Below are 17537 nucleotides of genomic sequence, written 5' to 3'. Positions count from 1 at the left end.
TAGATTTCCCCTTCTTTTCCTATCTATAAGGCAAAGGACACAGTCAATAGGATGAATCAGCAACCTACAGATTGGGAAAAGATCTTCACTAATGTAGGCTTCTACATTCCATAGAGGGCTAATATCAAAAATATACAAAGAACTGAAGAAGGTAGACTGGAACAACCACTTTGGAAATCAATCTGGTGGTTCCTCAGAAAATTAGAAATAGTTCTACCTAAAGACCCAGCTATACCACTCCTGTGCATACACCCAAAAGATTCTCCACCATATCAGAATGACAAATTCTCCACTATCGTCATAGCAGCTTTATTTGTAAGAGCTATATGCTATAAACAATGCAGATGTCCCTCAATCAAAGAATGGATATAGAAAATGTGATTCATTTACACAGTGGAGTACTATTCAACTATTAAAAATGAGGACATCATGAATTTGGAGGCAAATGATGGAACTAGAAAAATCTCATCCTGAGTGAGGTAATCCAGACCCCAAAGGACATACATGATATGTACTCATTGATAAGTGGATATTAGCCAAAAAATTCAGAATGCCCATGATACAACTCACATATAAAATGAAACCTAACAAGAAGGAAGGCCCAAGTGCTTCAATCCCACTTAGAAGGGGGAACAACATAATCATGGGAATCAGAGTGAGGGAGAGACCTGAATATGAGAAGGGAGCAGGAGGAAAAAGGGGGGACAGGATCATGTATGGGGAAGGCAGGAGAGAAACCTAAAAGGTTAGGAAAAATGAATAAAAATATGTATCACTGTGGGGTGGAGAATGGGGAAACCTCTAGAAAGTCCCACACATCAGTGATGTGGGAGGCTCCCAGGACCCAATGAGAATGTCCTTAGCTGAAATGCCCAACAGTGGGGAGATGAATCCTGAAGAGACCACATCCAGTAGATAGACAAGGCCTCCAGTTGAGGGATGGTACCACCCACCCATCCCAAGAAATTGACCCAGGATTGTGCCTGTCTAAATGAAATGCAGGGACAAAAATGGAGCAGAGATTGAAGGAAAAGCCATCCAGAGACTACCCCAACTTGGGATTCATCCCATGAGCAGACACCAAACTCCAACACTATTGCTGATACCATGTTATGCTTGTAGATAGGAGCTTGGCATGACTGTCCTCTGTGATGCTCTACCATCACCTGACTGAGCCAGATGCAGATACTTATAGCCAATGACTGGTCTGAGGTCAGAGATCCATATGGAAGAGTTAGGGAAAGGAGTAAAGGAGCTAAAGGGAATTGCAACCCCATAGGAAGAACAACAGAATCAAATAATCAAATCTCTCAGAGCTCCCAGAGACTAAGCCACTGTACTAAAAGAATACATGGACTGGTCTGTAGCCCTGGCTACATATGTAGCAGAAGACTATCTCGTCTCCCTCAATGGATGAGGATGTGCTTAAGCTTAATCTTGTGGAAATTTGATGCTCCAGGGAATAGGGATGCTGGTGGGGGTTAGATAGGGTTGGGTAGGTGGGGAGGGGAGCACCCTCTCAGAGGCAGGAGAATGGGATAGGGTAAAGAACTCTGGGAAGGGAGACCAGGAAGGGGGGGTGGAATTTTGGAATGTAAATAAAATAATTTAATGAAAAAAACTAGAAATGTATTTTTTCAGAAAAATAAATATAAATTAAAGTACAAAATATATGTAATTATTGTCATTAATATGAGTTTAGAAAAAGTATTAATAAAAAGTCAGCATTCAAAAGTAAAAAGAAAATGGATAATATTTTGTATTGATCAACTTACATCTCCACGTATCAACTCACATCTCTTTCTCTAATCTATGGTCAATATACCTAGTGACACTCCATTAGAGAAAACTGATTTTTCCTTTCCAAGGTATCAATTGCAAATAACTTCTTTCATAGATGTGGGACCTTGTGTCCACTTTGCCCTCTCAATGCTGGGACCTGTCTCTCCTGAATAGTATAGATTATAGTCTCTCCAAGTTTGTGTGTGAATTACTTCTATTGAATCTTGAATTTACTGTTACTTTGGTGTCATAAACCACCTCTGACACATAAAAATCTTTTTATGCCCGTTTATGCATGGATCCATGAGCCTTGATGTGATAAGTCCGATGAAGAACTGCTATTTAGAGATGAGATTTCCAAGTTTCTCACACTCTCAATATTGTCTACTTGTAGGTAGCTGTGCTAATTGCCATCTGCTGCAAGAAGATTCTCTGATGAAAGGTTTTTTTTTTTAATGTTCTGCTATGTGGGTATAGCAATATGTCATAGAAAATCATTTTATATATGCTCCACTATGCTCCATTATGTTTATAGCAGCCTTATTTATTATAGCCAGGAGCTGGAAAGAACCCAGATGTCTTTCAACAGAGAAATGGATACAGAAAATGTGGTACATTTACACAATGAAGTACTGTTCAGCTATTAAAAATGATGAATTCATAAAATTCTTAGGCAAATGGATAGAACTAGAAAATATCATCCTGAGTGAGGTAACCCAACTGCCAAAGAAAACACATGTTATGCACTTACTGATAAGTGGATACTAGCCCAAAAGCTCCAAATAACCAGGGTACAATTCACAGACCACATGAAACTCAAGAAGGAAGACCAAAGGGCATGTGCTTTGGTCCTTCTTAGAAGGAGAACAAAATACTCAGAAGAGCAAATATGGAGATAAGGTGTAGAGCAGAGACTAAAAGAAAGGCCACCCAGAGACTCTCCCACCTCGGGATTCATCCCATATACATTTACCAACCTCAGACACTATTGTGGATGCCAAGAAGTGTGTGCTGAAAGGAGTCTGATATGGTTGTCTACTGAGAGTCCTTGCCAGAGCCTTACAAATACAGACGTGGATATTACCAGCCGAACATTAGACTGACTGTGGGTTCGTTAATAGAGAAGTTAGAAAGGGATTGAAGGAGTTGAATGGGTTTGCAACCTCATAGGAAGAACAGTATCAACCAACCAGACCCCCAGAACTCCCAGGGACTAAGTCATCAGCAAAAGTGTATACATGGCTCCTGCTGCATATTTAGCAGAGGATGGCCTTGTCATGCATCAATGGAAGGAAAGGTTCTTGGTCCTAGGAAGGCTTCATAGATACCCCAGTGTAGGGGAATCAAAGGCAGAGAGGTGGGAGTAGGTGGGTGGGTGGAAGAACAACCTTATAGAAGCAGGGGGAGGGAGGATGTGATAGGGTGTTTCTGGGCGGGAGAGAGACCAAGAAAGGGATAACATTTGAAATGTAAATAAAGAAAACATCCAATAAAAAATAAAACACTAGAAAGTTGAAAATAAAAAATCAAAGTCATTTCATTACTATCTTCATATAGCTGAATTATAATATTATGTTTTCTATGGGTCTATAAATTATCTAGCCTCAATTCTTGTAGAGTCTAGTAGTGTGAAGTATGGGTTTCTCCTCATGGAGTGAACTAGCCATGATCTCCAAGGAAACATACCTGATAGAATGAATAAATACTAATTAAGAGGTATTCTTGAGGGGCTTACAGGCTGTGTTCCTGGTAATCCAACAATGGCTCTCTGAAAACACAATGGCCAAAAATCTTGTATTGTTTAGTCTATGAGTCTTCTGTTACATTATGAATTCTAAATTCGTCCTAGAGGATTCTGAGAGAGCTGCTGATTTTACATCTAGTTGGATTCTCAAGAAATAGGTTACAATACCAGCAAATCAATCTCTCTGGATATTTTAGGATAGGCAAACTTGCCAGTGAGTGAGTGAAAGGAGGCAAAATGCAAAAGCCTACTTATTCCATGTTTTAAAAAGTAGTCTGCTACTATTCAGTGTGGCCCAGATCTGAGGTTAGTTTTCTAAAATATTCACTCAAGAAAATCACTTGGGGCTGGAGAGATGGCTCAGCTGTTAAGAGCACCAATGCTCTTCCAAAGGTCCTGAGTTCAAATCCCAGCAACCACATGGTAGCTCACAACTATTTGTAATATAATCTGATACCCTCTTCTGGAGTGTCTGAAGACAGCTACAGTGTACTCACATAGAATAAATAACCAAATCTTAAAAAAAAAAGAGAGAATCACTCAGTGGCATACCCAGCCATGAACAAATTTTCAGTTTCACCTAAATGACCTAGGAACTCAAATGATTAGTTCTCATGTGACTTCATATTAGAACAAAACCCCTGAATTAATACAATCAACATATGGAACTACTAGGGACATGAAAATTGAAAGTATGTCCACATGCAATGTGAAGAACAGAAAATGGGATACAAAGAGTCAAATCCCCTGATTATGTATGGCCAGCTTTGCTATCACAGACTTTTACTAAATTATCATTTTCCTGGAATAGAGATCCAAAGAACTTTTCACTACACAGAATGAATTATTGCATTTCTTATTCAAAAAATACACTTTATTGGAAAATATGAAAGTGTGATATGAAAGAGATCATATGTAGAGGAAGAATAATGAGATAGGAGTTGAGATTTAAAAAGACATGCCTTAGGATTGCAAAATGATAGTATAGAATATTAACAGACACATGAGAATAGGTATGGATGACTAAGAGATGGTCTGAGAAACTTTGAGTATACTTTAAATATGAAAAAACCCACATTGGTTGTTTTCATATTTAAACATCCTTCTATACATGGATGGCCACATTTACCCATTGTGGCAAGAATTGGTGCACCATTAGAGACATGGAAAATTCCACTTTCATGTTCTTCCAGGAAGAGAAATGCCAGAAGGAAAATGGATGTGTAATTTGTCCCACTGGGACCTCTGGTTTGATTGTGAGTGTGAATTCAGCTGTCACCTGCACCCACTCCCACATGCTCCAATAATTTCCATATCTTCCTATGGCCTTGAGGCAGCATGCCAGTTTTAGATAATTTCTCAGGTAAAGAGGAACCCATCAAAAATCAATCCTTTCTGAACCTCACTCTAACATGATTGTGAAAAATGAAAGTATGTTAACCATCTGAAAAACCTGACAGAGATGACAATATGACAGACCTTCCGTTTAGGAATGATCCCAGGAGCAAGTAAATGAAAAACACCATGGAGAGATGGGAACTCTGAGCGACTGTTCAGAGATGTGAAGCTCACATAGTCATGCCAGTAATATGACCATCAAGTGTCCCATGAGGCTCATTTTCTTTTTGCAGTTTCTTCTGATTTCCAATTTCTTCAGCCTCCAATCAGTTTGCCTCCCCAATTGCCACAATTTTATCTAAACTTCTCTCATTAACGGACAGCTCCAGAACCATCACAATTTTTCAAGGAACTCAAAGATGATCTCATCTCCAATGCACCTTTTCCTATATCTGGGGTCAATGAAGATAAAAGCGTCAGATAGAAATGATTCTCCAATTGAGTGTTATAAATAGGCACAAATGACCCTCAGGCAGGTACTGCACTTCTAGATGGTTTGTACTATACTAAAATGGAACCTGAACCTTAGGGATGATTTAAATGAAAAACAAAAAAAAGCCAGGATTTCATACAAGAAGATTCACCACTGATGAATATCCCTAATTCTTCCATTTCTACAAGTACCTGATTTTTGTTCAGAAGTGAGGTTGAACATGAAACTCAAGAAGAATGAAGACTGAAATGTGGACACTATGCCCCTCCTTAAAATTGGGAACAAAACACCCATGGAAGGAGTTACAGAGACAAAGATTGGAGCTGTGACGAAAGGATGGACCATCTAGAGACTGCCATATCCAGGGATCCACCCCATAATCAGCTTCCAAACGCTGACACCATTGCATACACTAGCAAGAATTTGCTGATAGAACCCAGATATAGCTGTCTCTTGTGAGACTATGCCCGGGGCCTAGCAAACACAGAAGTGGATGCTCACAGTCAGCTAGTGGATGGATTAGAGGGCTCTCAATGGAGGAGCTAGAGAAAGTACCCAAGGAGCTAAAGGGATCTGCAACCCTATAGGTGGAACAACATTATGAACTATCCAGTACCCTGGAGCTCTTGACTCTAGCTGCATATGGAACAAAAGATGGCCTAGTCAGCCATCACTGGAAAGAGAGGCCCATTGGACACGCAAACTTTATATGCCCCAGTACAGGGGAACGCCAGGGCCAAAAAAATGGGAATGGGTGGGTAGGGAAGTGGGGGGGGGGAGCATATGGCAGACTTTTGGGATAGCATTGGAAATGTAATTGAGGAAAATATGTAATAAAAAAAAAAGAAGTGAGGTTGAACATTGTTCAAACTCTATTCTTCAAACTTAGTAATGACTTCTAGCAGAGATTATTTGATCTAGAATACAGGGTAGTTATTTTTAATAAAAGCCCACTGATCATATTTGATACTCCTTAAGATTGTTATGGTATATGCAGTATTTAGTTTGTATACTCTCAAAGTTACTGGCTATCCATCATGTAACATGAGAATGAGAGTCAAATATCCTATAATGGATGCAGAGCTTGACCTTTGTATTCATTTAATTCTCTCCTATACAACAAAGAAACACATTTCCTCTTTCAGTTTTAGACATTCTCTGCCATCCATGTTTGAACCCCAAGAGACTGCTTAGAAAGCATAAGAATGAAAAGGCCACACATTTCAGGAACTCTATACCTCCTTACTTAGCATCATTGAGATTTAAGTGCTGGTCCGTAGAGCTCCTCAACTTCTATATTTTATTAAATAGAGTGGCTAAGATCTGAGTAAAAATTCCAGGAATGACTGATAGAATCTTTTTGTTGGTGTTGTTCAAAGAGCCCCCAATAGCTACCAGAATTGGGCATTCTTCACAATTACTATTTTCTTCAAAGTTACTAAAAGCACTTTCTACCCATTATTCTCATTTCTCATTCTAGCATCCTTTCAAGAATCAGTTGTCCTCCCTCCCACCTTCCCTGAGAAGAAAACTTTTCTAGACACCTGAAGTCCAAAAAGAAGTGATAGGAGAAGGAAAATACAGCTGTGTTTGTTCAGAAAATATCAATGATATCCCACCCCCACCTTGAGAGGCAGACTTCTCCCTCCTTGAGGATATAAAGGTCTGCTTCCCTTCAGTGTTCATTACCTTCTTCCACCATGAATGCACTCCTGATCCTGGCCCTTGTGGGAGCTGCTGGTGAGTTTCATGCCTTCTATGGTCCAGATTTCTAATTAATTAGAAAACATGGGTTCCTCCTTCACAATTGTCTCTGCTACCTTAGCTCTGATGTTCATATTTCTTATCCAGAATCCTATTTTCCACTTTTATAATCTCTCAAATTTTATGTTACACCAGTTTCTGTCAATACACTATAACATCTCAATGTTGAATTCAGGGCTAAATGTTGATAGAGGCTGAAATGGAGACCAGAAGGCAATTTCCTCAGCAGCCACTAATCTGGGATTCTAAAAGCATTGTTATTGATGAATTGTAGAGAGAAGCAAACAATGGTGTGGACAACTACAATGTGATTGGATCCCACTTAATGCATTCTTTTGTCAATTCTTTTATTTTTCCTGAAACTCTGAAGAGTGGTGGGCCCACTAGCATCTCGTTACTTGTCCTCTATTCCTTTTCTCAGGCACACATCAAATCCTATGTTGCCTACTGAGGATGCTGTTCTACTCAAAAAATAATACTAAAAAAGTAGGAGGGTGATATGGAATTGAGCAATCTACCCTTCAACATCTTGATGAATTTGATTCTCCTTTATATCTCCACTCTAGTTGCCTTCCCCGTGGATGATGATGACAAGATCGTTGGAGGATACACCTGCCAAGAGAATTCTGTCCCCTACCAGGTGTCCCTGAACTCTGGCTACCACTTCTGTGGAGGCTCCCTCATCAATGACCAGTGGGTGGTGTCTGCAGCTCACTGCTACAAAACGTGAGTGATGGTTACCTGAGAACAGTGCCACTAGACTGGGACAGTATTATACCAGACATCTGTGTGGGCATGTGGTAAAGCTGGAGGGGGAAGTGAATCACATGAAGGAGAGAAGGTTCTGAGAGAAGCTTATGTTCACAGCCTTTGATTGAACACTGACAAATGATAGGAGGTTTCACCATCAAACACTCACAGGCACACACACCAAACAAACAAATATGAAATAGAAAGAAAAGTATACCTTGAAAGAAATCAAGGGTAATTTTCTCCATATATAAACAAATGGGAGGCTGGCAAAGATGTTCACAACTAGTACTTGTTTCTTTTCTTGTTTGTTCATTTGTTTTTTGGAGACATAATTTCTTTTTGTAGCCCTGGCTGTTCTGGAACTCACTCTGTAGACCAGGCTGTCCTGGAACTCAGAAATCTGCCTGCTTCTGCCTCCCAAGTGCTGAGATTAAAGGTGTGCTTCACCACTGCCCACCATACCTGTTTCTTATAGCAATCAATTGCATCAGAGTTTTCAAATTATAGCTGAAGATAGCTTTATCCTTTATTTTCTTCACCTGTTGTTTTTATATTCTATTATGGGATGAGTAATAATGTCTCCCAAATGGTCTCTCAGACTGTGCATGGTTGAAAAATATTAAAAAAAATTATTAAGACATGGACTGTTCAGTCCTAGATTCTTGATTGTGAGTCATTAGGTTTGAAGTTGTGATCAAGAGAATGAGCCTCTCACATGGTCTCATTTTTTTTCCCACATGGTCTCATATGTGTGAACTCTTGACCCTTGTTTTTGAAATTTAAATGTTTTTGTTTTTGAAATAAGTTCACATATTGACCCTTGTTTTTGAAATTTAACAGTGCAGCTCTCATTTCCAAAACAAATGAGCATTAAAACCTGTTTTTAAATAAAAATCTCAATTGTTTAACTTTACCAAAGAAGTCTCTGGAGCCAGATGCTGGCATGAAAGCCTGACATATCAGAGAGGAAGAAAAAGCACCCAGCTGACCTTGCTTCACAATCAACATCTCTAAAGAAGTTCTCATTCTAAATACCATCTCAAAACCCCTTCAAACTCTAGGTCCCTCCCTTCTACTTCCTGTGTGTATCTCTATTGGTTCTCCTGACTCTGTCTTACTCTCTGCTTTTTTCCCCTTATGTTCACTCCCTGTCAACAGGTTGCTTATTCTTCCACTTGACCTATGTTTAACTTTATTTAATTATGATTACAATAAACAGAAAACTCAGAGATTGAAGGTGTGTGTTAGGGATGAGCACACCATGACTAGAGACAGGTTTTTCCCATGTTTAACCCAATTTCGGGATTCACATTGTGATCAAATACCCTGCAACACATAGATTCTGTGTGTACTGAATAATGAAACAGTGGATGGAAAGAGTTTCAAATAGCCTCTTTGTGTCTTATTCCTATTTGGCGTTAGTACATTAGAATAAAGGGCAGTCTACATGCAATCCTTATTTTGTCACCTGTACACCATCACTCAATCTTTCTTAAAAAAGAATGTAGACTGAGACAAACAAAACTTTCCAGTATCCATATTTTTTCCCCATGGTGAAATTTTCACAGTCACAAAAGAGTTTAGAGGCTTGAGAAAATTTTGATGTCTTGAGTCATAGAGAAAAAGATTGTGGCATTTTTCTCTTCCCAACAGCCGCATCCAAGTGAGATTGGGGGAGCACAACATCAACGTCCTGGAGGGCAATGAGCAGTTTGTCAATGCTGCCAAGATCATCAAGCACCCCAACTTCAATAGGAAGACACTGAACAACGACATTATGTTGCTCAAGCTCTCTTCCCCTGTGACCCTCAATGCCAGAGTGGCCACTGTGGCTCTGCCCAGCTCCTGTGCACCTGCTGGCACTCAGTGTCTCATCTCTGGCTGGGGCAACACTCTTAGCTTTGGTGGTAAGTAGGACCTATCATGTCACCTACTACCCTTCTCTCTCTTCTCTCTCTCTCTCTCTCTCTCTCTCTCTCTCTCTCTCCCTCCCTCACTCCCTCCCTTTCTTCCTCCCTCCCTTTCTCCCTCCCTTTCTTTCTCTTTCCTCTCTCTCCCTGTCTCCCCTTGTCTCTCTCCCCCTCTCTCTCTGTATTTTTATATACTCTGTAACCAACTCCTTTCCTGAAATTATGCCCCTGGCTTCTAAATGGTAAATATATTTTAGGTGCACAGTACATTTAGCTCCTGCAAGAGATCCAAGAGAAATTTGCAAAACAAATGACCTGATCCAGAGAGTCTGTTCAGGCACATGTAGAATGTACTATTATTTTTTCAAGAAGGATATCAGCAGTGAATATGATTGAATCTCAAAGCCCTTCTTTCTTAGTGGAACTTAAGGTCACAGGAAACAGTCTTGCTTGCCAGCTGGTTCAACATTGGATACAGAAGTCTTCATTCTTTTCCATTCCTCACAGTCAGTGAACCAGACCTGCTCCAGTGCCTGGATGCCCCACTGCTGCCTCAGGCTGACTGTGAAGCCTCCTATCCTGGGAAGATCACTGGTAACATGGTCTGTGCTGGCTTCCTAGAGGGAGGCAAGGATTCCTGCCAGGTGATTGCCACTCTCCACTTATGCAGACCTCAGTTCTGGGAGTTGAGCTTCAAAGCCTAGTGGTGTGAGACAGAAAGTGTGCTGTGGTGTTATGGTGAATGAAGAATAAGGGAATCTCCTTTAGATTTCAACACATTAGTGTGGATAGCAGATGGGCTCTGGAGATAAACAAATGGAAACATGAGAATAAACAGGAATTGAGTTTACTATATGCAATCGTATTACACATGCCCTTACTAATAGACTGTGTTCCTCTTTCTCAGGGTGACTCCGGTGGCCCTGTGGTCTGCAATAGAGAACTCCAGGGTATAGTCTCCTGGGGCTATGGCTGTGCCCTGCCAGACAATCCTGGTGTGTACACCAAGGTCTGCAACTATGTGGACTGGATTCAGGACACAATTGCTGCCAACTAGAAATTCCCATTCCCTCTGCAGTCACCATACCAATAAAGTGAAATTTTCTTCAGCATATTTGTTTCTGCCTGATATTCTTAGCCCCTTGGCTTTAAGGCTATCTTCCATTTGAGTTCATATGTATCTTCACTTAAGGTTCTGAAGAGCTTCTTATGTCTCAAAATAAAGTTATGTATAACAGCAGCATGTGAAGAGAGAATAGACCAAAGACAACTGTTAAAGCTACCAGCTCTAGCATATTTGCAGAACATCAATGAAGATTGAAGGATTTCTGAATGGATTGGTTTCTTTGTTGGTTTTGTTTGTTTGTTTGTTTTTGGTAGTGGGAATTGTACCTCCCTGTGCAAGGAAGCTAGGACTTAGGAACAAAGGCTCTATGTAGGTAACTGCTCAATTTCTCCAGTTTTCTATGAGTTTTGTGTATTTTTCCTCAGCAATGATGACTTTCTATTGATTCAGAAAGAGTAATGTAGATTCTTGGCAATAGTCTGGGTTCTTTTGTAATTTCCCTGGTTTAAATAGTGAAAAAAAAAACCACAAATTTGTTTGTTTAGGAAAATGAAGACCATGTATATTCAATCAATATATTTTGTGAAAAACAACTTTTTCAATAACAAAGAGAAAATTGCCCCCAAAGATTTATATATCAGCTAATTTGTTTAGGGCTGTATCCAGATGACTATGGGAATACTTGTTTTAATTTCATTTGAATATATGGGGTATACCATTCTGACAAAAAACAAAACAAAACAAAACAAAACAAAACAAACAAAACAAACCAATGGAACCAAACCAAACTAAACCAAACTAACCCAACCCAAACCAACCCAGCACAAACCAAACCAATTCAATCAAAATAAGACAGCAACCACAACCACCATAACAAGAACAACAATTAGAAACAACTAGAGAAAGAAAGATTAGCTTTGCTTGGTATTCCGTTTTGTAAGAACCTATTTTTTTAAAATTTTGTTCTTAATGCCTGATCTTTGAAGAAAGAAATTGAAAGAAGGTTTCAGAAAATGACAAGATGCTCTATGCTCATGGATTGGTAGGATTAGCATAGTAAAAGTGGCCATCTTACCAAAATCAACCTACAGAGTCAATGCAATATTCTACCACAGTTCTTTATAGACCTAGAAAGGCTGTACTCAACTTCACATAACTTCATTTCTGTGTGTCTCCCTTTTATACTGTTCATTTGCAATTTTTCAATATTCTATGCCAAAACTTTTATTTACTATATTCTCTTCTTTTGTCATTGTTGGAGTAGCAGTTCACTTTAAGACATTTATATATATTTCTACTTTCATTTCTTTAAATACATTTTCTTATTTTAATTTGGTATTTTTTTCACTTACATTTCCAATGTTATCACAAAAGTCCCCCATACCCTCCCCCCACTCCCCTAACCACCCACTCCCACTTCTTGGCCCTGACGTTCCCCTGTACTGAGGCATATATAGTTTTGCAAGACCAATGGGCCTCTCTTTGCACTGATGGCTGACAAGGCCATCTTCTGATACAGATGCAGCTACATACACGAGCTCAGGAGGTACTGGTTAGTTCATATTGTGGTTCCACCTATAGGGTTGCAGACCCCTTTAGCTCCTTGGGTACTTTCTCTAGCTTCTTCATTGGCGGCCCTGTGATCCATCCAATAGCTGACTGTGAGCATCTACTTCTGTGTTTCCTAGGCCCCTGCATAGCCCCACAGGAGACTATATCAGGGTCCTTTCAGCAAAATCTTGCTAGTGTATGCAATGGTGTCAGCGTTTGGAGGCTGATTGTGGGAAGATCCCCGGGTATGTCATTCTCTAGATGGTCCATCCTTTCGTCTCAGCTCCAAACTTTATCTCTGTAACTCCTTCCATGGGTGTTTTGTTCCCAGTTCTAAAAAGGGCAAAGTGTCCACACTTTGGTCTTCATTCTTCTTGAGTTTCATGTGTTTTGCAAATTGTATTTTATATCTTGGGTATTCTAAGTTTCTCAGCTAATATCCACTTATCAGTGAGTACATATCATGTGACTTCTTTTGTGATTGGGTTACCTCACTCAGGATGATACCCTCCAGGTCCATCCATTTGCCTAGGACTTTCATAAATTCATTCTTTTTATTTATTTTTATTTTTTATTTTTTTGAATTAATTTTTTATTAGGTATTTTCCTTGTTTACAGTTCCAATGCTATCCCAAAAGTCCGCCATTCTCTCCCCCCACTCCCCTACCCACCCACTCCCACTTTTGTGCCCTGGCATTCCCCTGTACTGGGGCATATAAAGTTTGCAAGTCCAATGGGCCTCTCTTTCCAGTGATGGCTGTCTAGGCCATATTTGGATACATATGCAGCTAGAGTCAAGAGCTCCAGGGTACTGATTAGTTCATATTATTGTTCCGCCTATAGGGTTGCAGTTCCCTTTAGCTCCTTGGGTACTTCCTCTAGCTCCTCCATTGGGGGTCCTGTGATCCATCCACTAGCTGACTGTGAGCATCCACTTCTGTGTTTGCTAGGCCCCGGCATAGTTTGACAAGAGACATCTATATCAGGGTCCTTTCAGCAAAATCTTGCTAGTGTATGCAATGGTGTTAGCTTTTGGAGGCTGATTATGGGATGGATCCCTGGATATAGCTTTCTCTAGATGGTCCATCCTTTTGTCTCTGCTCCAAACTTTGTCTCTGTAACTCCTTCCATTGGTGTTTTGTTCCCAATTCTAAGAAGGGGCAAAGTGTCCACACTTTGGTCTTCGTTCTTCTGAGTTTCATGTTTTTCGCAAATTGTATATTAAATCTTGGATATTCTAAGTTCCTGGTCTAATATCCACTTATCAGTGAGTATATATCATTTGAGTTCTTTTGTGATTTGGGTAACTCACTCAGGATGATGCCCTCCAGGTCCAACCATTTACTTAGGAATTTCATAAATTCATTCTTTTTAATAGCTGAGTAGTACTCCATTGTGTAAATGTACTACATTTTTTTATCCATTCCTCTGTTAAGGGGCATCTGGGTTCTTTCCAGCTTCTGGCTATTATAAATAAGTCTGCTATGAACATAGTGGAGCATGTATCTTTCTTACTAGTTGGAACATCTTCTGGATATATGCCCAGAAGAGGTATTGCAGGCTCCTCCAGTAGTACTATATCCAATTTTCTGAGGAACCACCAGACTGATTTCCAGAGTGGTTATACAAGTTCAGTTAGCAAGAATTTTATTGAGTATTTTTGCATCAATATTCATAAGGGAAATTGGTCTGAAGTTCTCAATCTTTGTTGGGTCTTTTTGTGGTTTAGCTATCAGAGTAATTGTGGCTTCATAGAATGAGTTGGGTAGAGTACCTTCTGTTTCTATTTTGTGGAATAGTTTGTGAAGAACTGGAATTAGATCTTCTTTGAATGTCTGATAGAACTCTGCACTAAACCTGTCTGGTCATGGGCTTTTTTTGCTTGGGAGACTATTAATGACTGCTTCTATTTCTTTAAGGGATATAGGACTTTTTAGATCATTAACCTGATCCTGATTTAACTTTGGTACCTGATATCTGTCTAGAAATTTGTCCATTTCATCCAGGTCTTCCAGTTTTGTTGAGTATAGACTTTTGTAGAAGGATCTGATGGTGTTTTGGATTTCTTCAGGATCTGTTGTTATGTCTCCCTTTTCATTTTTGATTTTGTTAAATAGGATGCTCTTCCTGTGCACTCTAGTGGATCTGGCTAAGGGTTTATCTATCTTGTTGATTTTCTCAAAGAACCAGCTCCTCGTTTGGTTGATTCTTTGAATAGTTCTTGTTTCGACTTGGTTGATTTCGCCCCTGTGTTTGATTATTTCCTGCAATCTAATCCTCTTAGGAGAATTTGCTTCCCATTCTAGGGCTTTTAGGTGTGCTATCAAGTTGCTAGTATGTGCTCTCTCTAGTTTCTAGTTTCTTTTTGGAGGCACTCAGTGCTATGAGTTATCCTCTTAGAAGTGCTTTCATTTTGTCCCATAAGTTTGGGTATGTTGTGGCTTCATTTTCATTAAACTCTAAAAAGTCCTTAATTTCTTTCTTTATTCCTCCCTTGACCAAGGTATCATTGAGAAGAGTGTTGTTCAGTTTACACATGAATGTTGGCTTTCTATTATTTATGTTATTATTAGTCCTTAGTCCATGGTGATCTGATAGGATGCATGGGACAATTTCAATATTTTTGTATCTGTTGAGGCCTCTTTTCTGACCAATTATATGGTCAATTTTGGAGAAGGTACCATGAGGTGCTGAGAATAAGGTATATCCTTTTGTTTTAGGATAAAATGTTCTGTAGATATCTGTTAAATCTATTTGTTTCATAACTTCTGTTAGTTTCATGGTGTCCCTGTTTAGTTTCTGTTTCCATGATCTGTCCATTGATGAAAGTGTTGTGTTGAAGTCTCCCACTATTATTGTGTGAGGTGCAATGTGTGCTTTGATCTTTACTATAGTCTTTTTAATGAATGTGGCTGCCCTTGCATTTGGAGCATAGAGATTTAGAAGTGAGAGTTCCTCTTGGAAGATTTTACCTTTGATGAGTATGAAGTGCCCCTCCTTGTCTTTTTTGATATCTTTGGGTTGGAAGTCGATTTATTTTATTTAATTTTATTTTTACTAGGTATTTTTTTCGTTTACATTTTCTTTTTTTTTCCATTTTTTATTAGGTATTAGGTCATTTATATTTCCAATGCTATACCAAAAGTCCCCCATACCCACCCACCCCCAATCCCCTACCCACCCACTCCCCCTTTTTGGACCTGGCGTTCCCCTGTACTGGGGCATGTAAAGTTTGCGTGTCCAATGGGCCTCTCTTTCCAGTGATGGCCAACTAGGCCATCTTTTGATACATATGCAGCTAGAGTCAAGAGCTCCAGGGTACTGGTTAGTTCATAATGTTGATCCACCTATAGGGTTGCAGATCCCTTTAGCTCCTTGGGTACTTTCTCTAGCTCCTCCATTGGGAGCCCTGTGATCCATCCATTAGCTGACTGTGAGCATCCACTTCTGTGTTTGCTAGGCCCTGGTCTAGTCTCACAAGAGACAGCTACATCTGGGTCCTTTCGATAAAATCTTGCTAGTATATGCAATGGTGTCAGCGTTTGGATGCTGATTATGGGGTGGATCCCTGGATATGGCAGTCTCTACATGGTCCATCCTTTCATCTCAGCTCCAAACTTTGTCTCTGTAACTCCTTCCAAGGGTGTTTTGTTCCCACTTCTAAGGAGGGGCATAGGGTCCACACTTCAGTCTTCATTTTTCTTGAGTTTCATGTGTTTAGGAAATTGTATCTTATATCTTGGGTATCCTAGGTTTTGGGCTAATATCCACTTATCAGTGAGTACATATTGTGTGAGTTTCTTTGTGAATGTGTTACCTCACTCAGGATGATGCCCTCCAGGTCCATCCATTTGGCTAGGAATTTCATAAATTCATTCTTTTTAATAGCTGAGTAGTACTCCATTGTGTAGATGTACCACATTTTCTGTATCCATTCCTCTGTTGAGGGGCATCTGGGTTCTTTCCAGCTTCTGGCTATTATAAATAAGGCTGCTATGAACATAGTGGAGCATGTGTCCTTATTAGTTGGGGCATCTTCTGGATATATGCCCAAGAGAGGTATTGCTGGATCCTCCGGTAGTACTATGTCCAATTTTCTGAGGAACCGCCAGACGGATTTCCAGAGTGTTTGTACAAGCCTGCAATCCCACCAACAATGGAGGAGTGTTCCTCTTTCTCCACATCCTTGCCAGCATCTGCTGTCACCTGAATTTTTGATCTTAGCCATTCTGACTGGTGTGAGGTGGAATCTCAGGGTTGTTTTGATTTGTATTTCCCTGATGATTAAGGATGTTGAACATTTTTTCAGGTGCTTCTCTGCCATTCAGTATTCCTCAGGTGAGAAATTTTTGTCCAGCTCTGAGCCCCATTTTTTAATGGGGTTATTTGATTTTCTGGAGTCCACCTTCTTGAGTTCTTTATATATATTGGATATTAGTCCCCTATCCGATTTGGGATAGGTAAAGATCCTTTCCAAATCTGTTGGTGGCCTTTTTGTCTTATTGACGGTGTCTTTTGCTTTGCAGAAGGTTTGCAATTTTATGAGGTCCCATTTATCGATACTTGATCTTTTTTTTTAATTAAATATTTTCCTCATTTACATTTTCAATGCTAGCCCAAAGGTCCCCCATACCCACCCCCCCAATCCCCTACCCACCCACTCCCCCTTTTTGGCTCTGGCGTTCCCTTGTACTGGGGCATATAAAGTTTTCAAGTCCAATGGGCCTCTCTTTGCAGTGATGACCAACTAGGCCATCTTTTGATACATATGCAGCTAAAGACAAGAGCTCCCAGGTACTGGTTAGTTCATATTGTTGTTCCACCTATAGGGTTGCAGTTCCCTTTAGCTCCTTGGGTGCTTTCTCTAGTTTCTCCATTGGGGGCTCTGGCTAGGACTTCAAGTACAAAGTTGAATAGGTAGGGCGAGAGTGGACAGCCTTGTCTAGTGCCTGATTTTAGTGGGATTGCTTCCAGCTTCTCACCATTTACATTGATGTTGGCTATTGCTTTGCTGTAGATTCCTTTTATCATGTTTAGGTATGGGCCTTGAATTCCTGATCTTTCCAAGACTTTTTATCATGAATGGGTATTGGATTTTGTCAAATGCTTTCTCAGCATCTAACGAGATGATCATGT

The 17537-nt window shown here is 39.9% G+C and overlaps 1 protein-coding gene and 1 further gene across 1 annotated transcript; one reads left to right on the top strand and one right to left on the bottom strand.

The window, feature by feature from the left end:
- Tcrb (T cell receptor beta chain) overlaps positions 1-17537 on the bottom strand; it is a 667076-nt gene that overhangs the window by 173717 nt on the left and 475822 nt on the right.
- Prss3 (protease, serine 3) lies at positions 7042-10896 on the top strand. Its single transcript, NM_011645.2, has 5 exons — positions 7042-7097; positions 7688-7847; positions 9528-9781; positions 10292-10428; positions 10692-10896. Exons 1-5 carry the CDS (start codon positions 7058-7060, stop codon positions 10839-10841), a joined length of 741 nt encoding a protein of 246 aa, NP_035775.1. The 5' UTR covers positions 7042-7057; the 3' UTR covers positions 10842-10896.

The sequence above is a fragment of the Mus musculus genome, chromosome 6, assembly GCF_000001635.26.
Source record: "Mus musculus strain C57BL/6J chromosome 6, GRCm38.p6 C57BL/6J".
Classification (NCBI taxonomy): domain Eukaryota; kingdom Metazoa; phylum Chordata; class Mammalia; order Rodentia; family Muridae; genus Mus; species Mus musculus.
The sequence above is the reverse complement of the archived record's forward strand: the minus strand, read 5'-3'. Positions and strand labels throughout refer to the sequence as shown.

Coding starts and splice junctions, on each gene's coding strand:
- Prss3 (NM_011645.2), top strand. CDS start 7,058: ATGAATGCACTCCTGATCCTGGCCCTTGTGGGAGCTGCTG. Junction 7,848..9,527: donor GCAGCTCACTGCTACAAAAC/GTGAGTGATGGT, acceptor TCTTCCCAACAG/CCGCATCCAAGTGAGATTGG. Junction 10,429..10,691: donor GAGGCAAGGATTCCTGCCAG/GTGATTGCCACT, acceptor CCTCTTTCTCAG/GGTGACTCCGGTGGCCCTGT.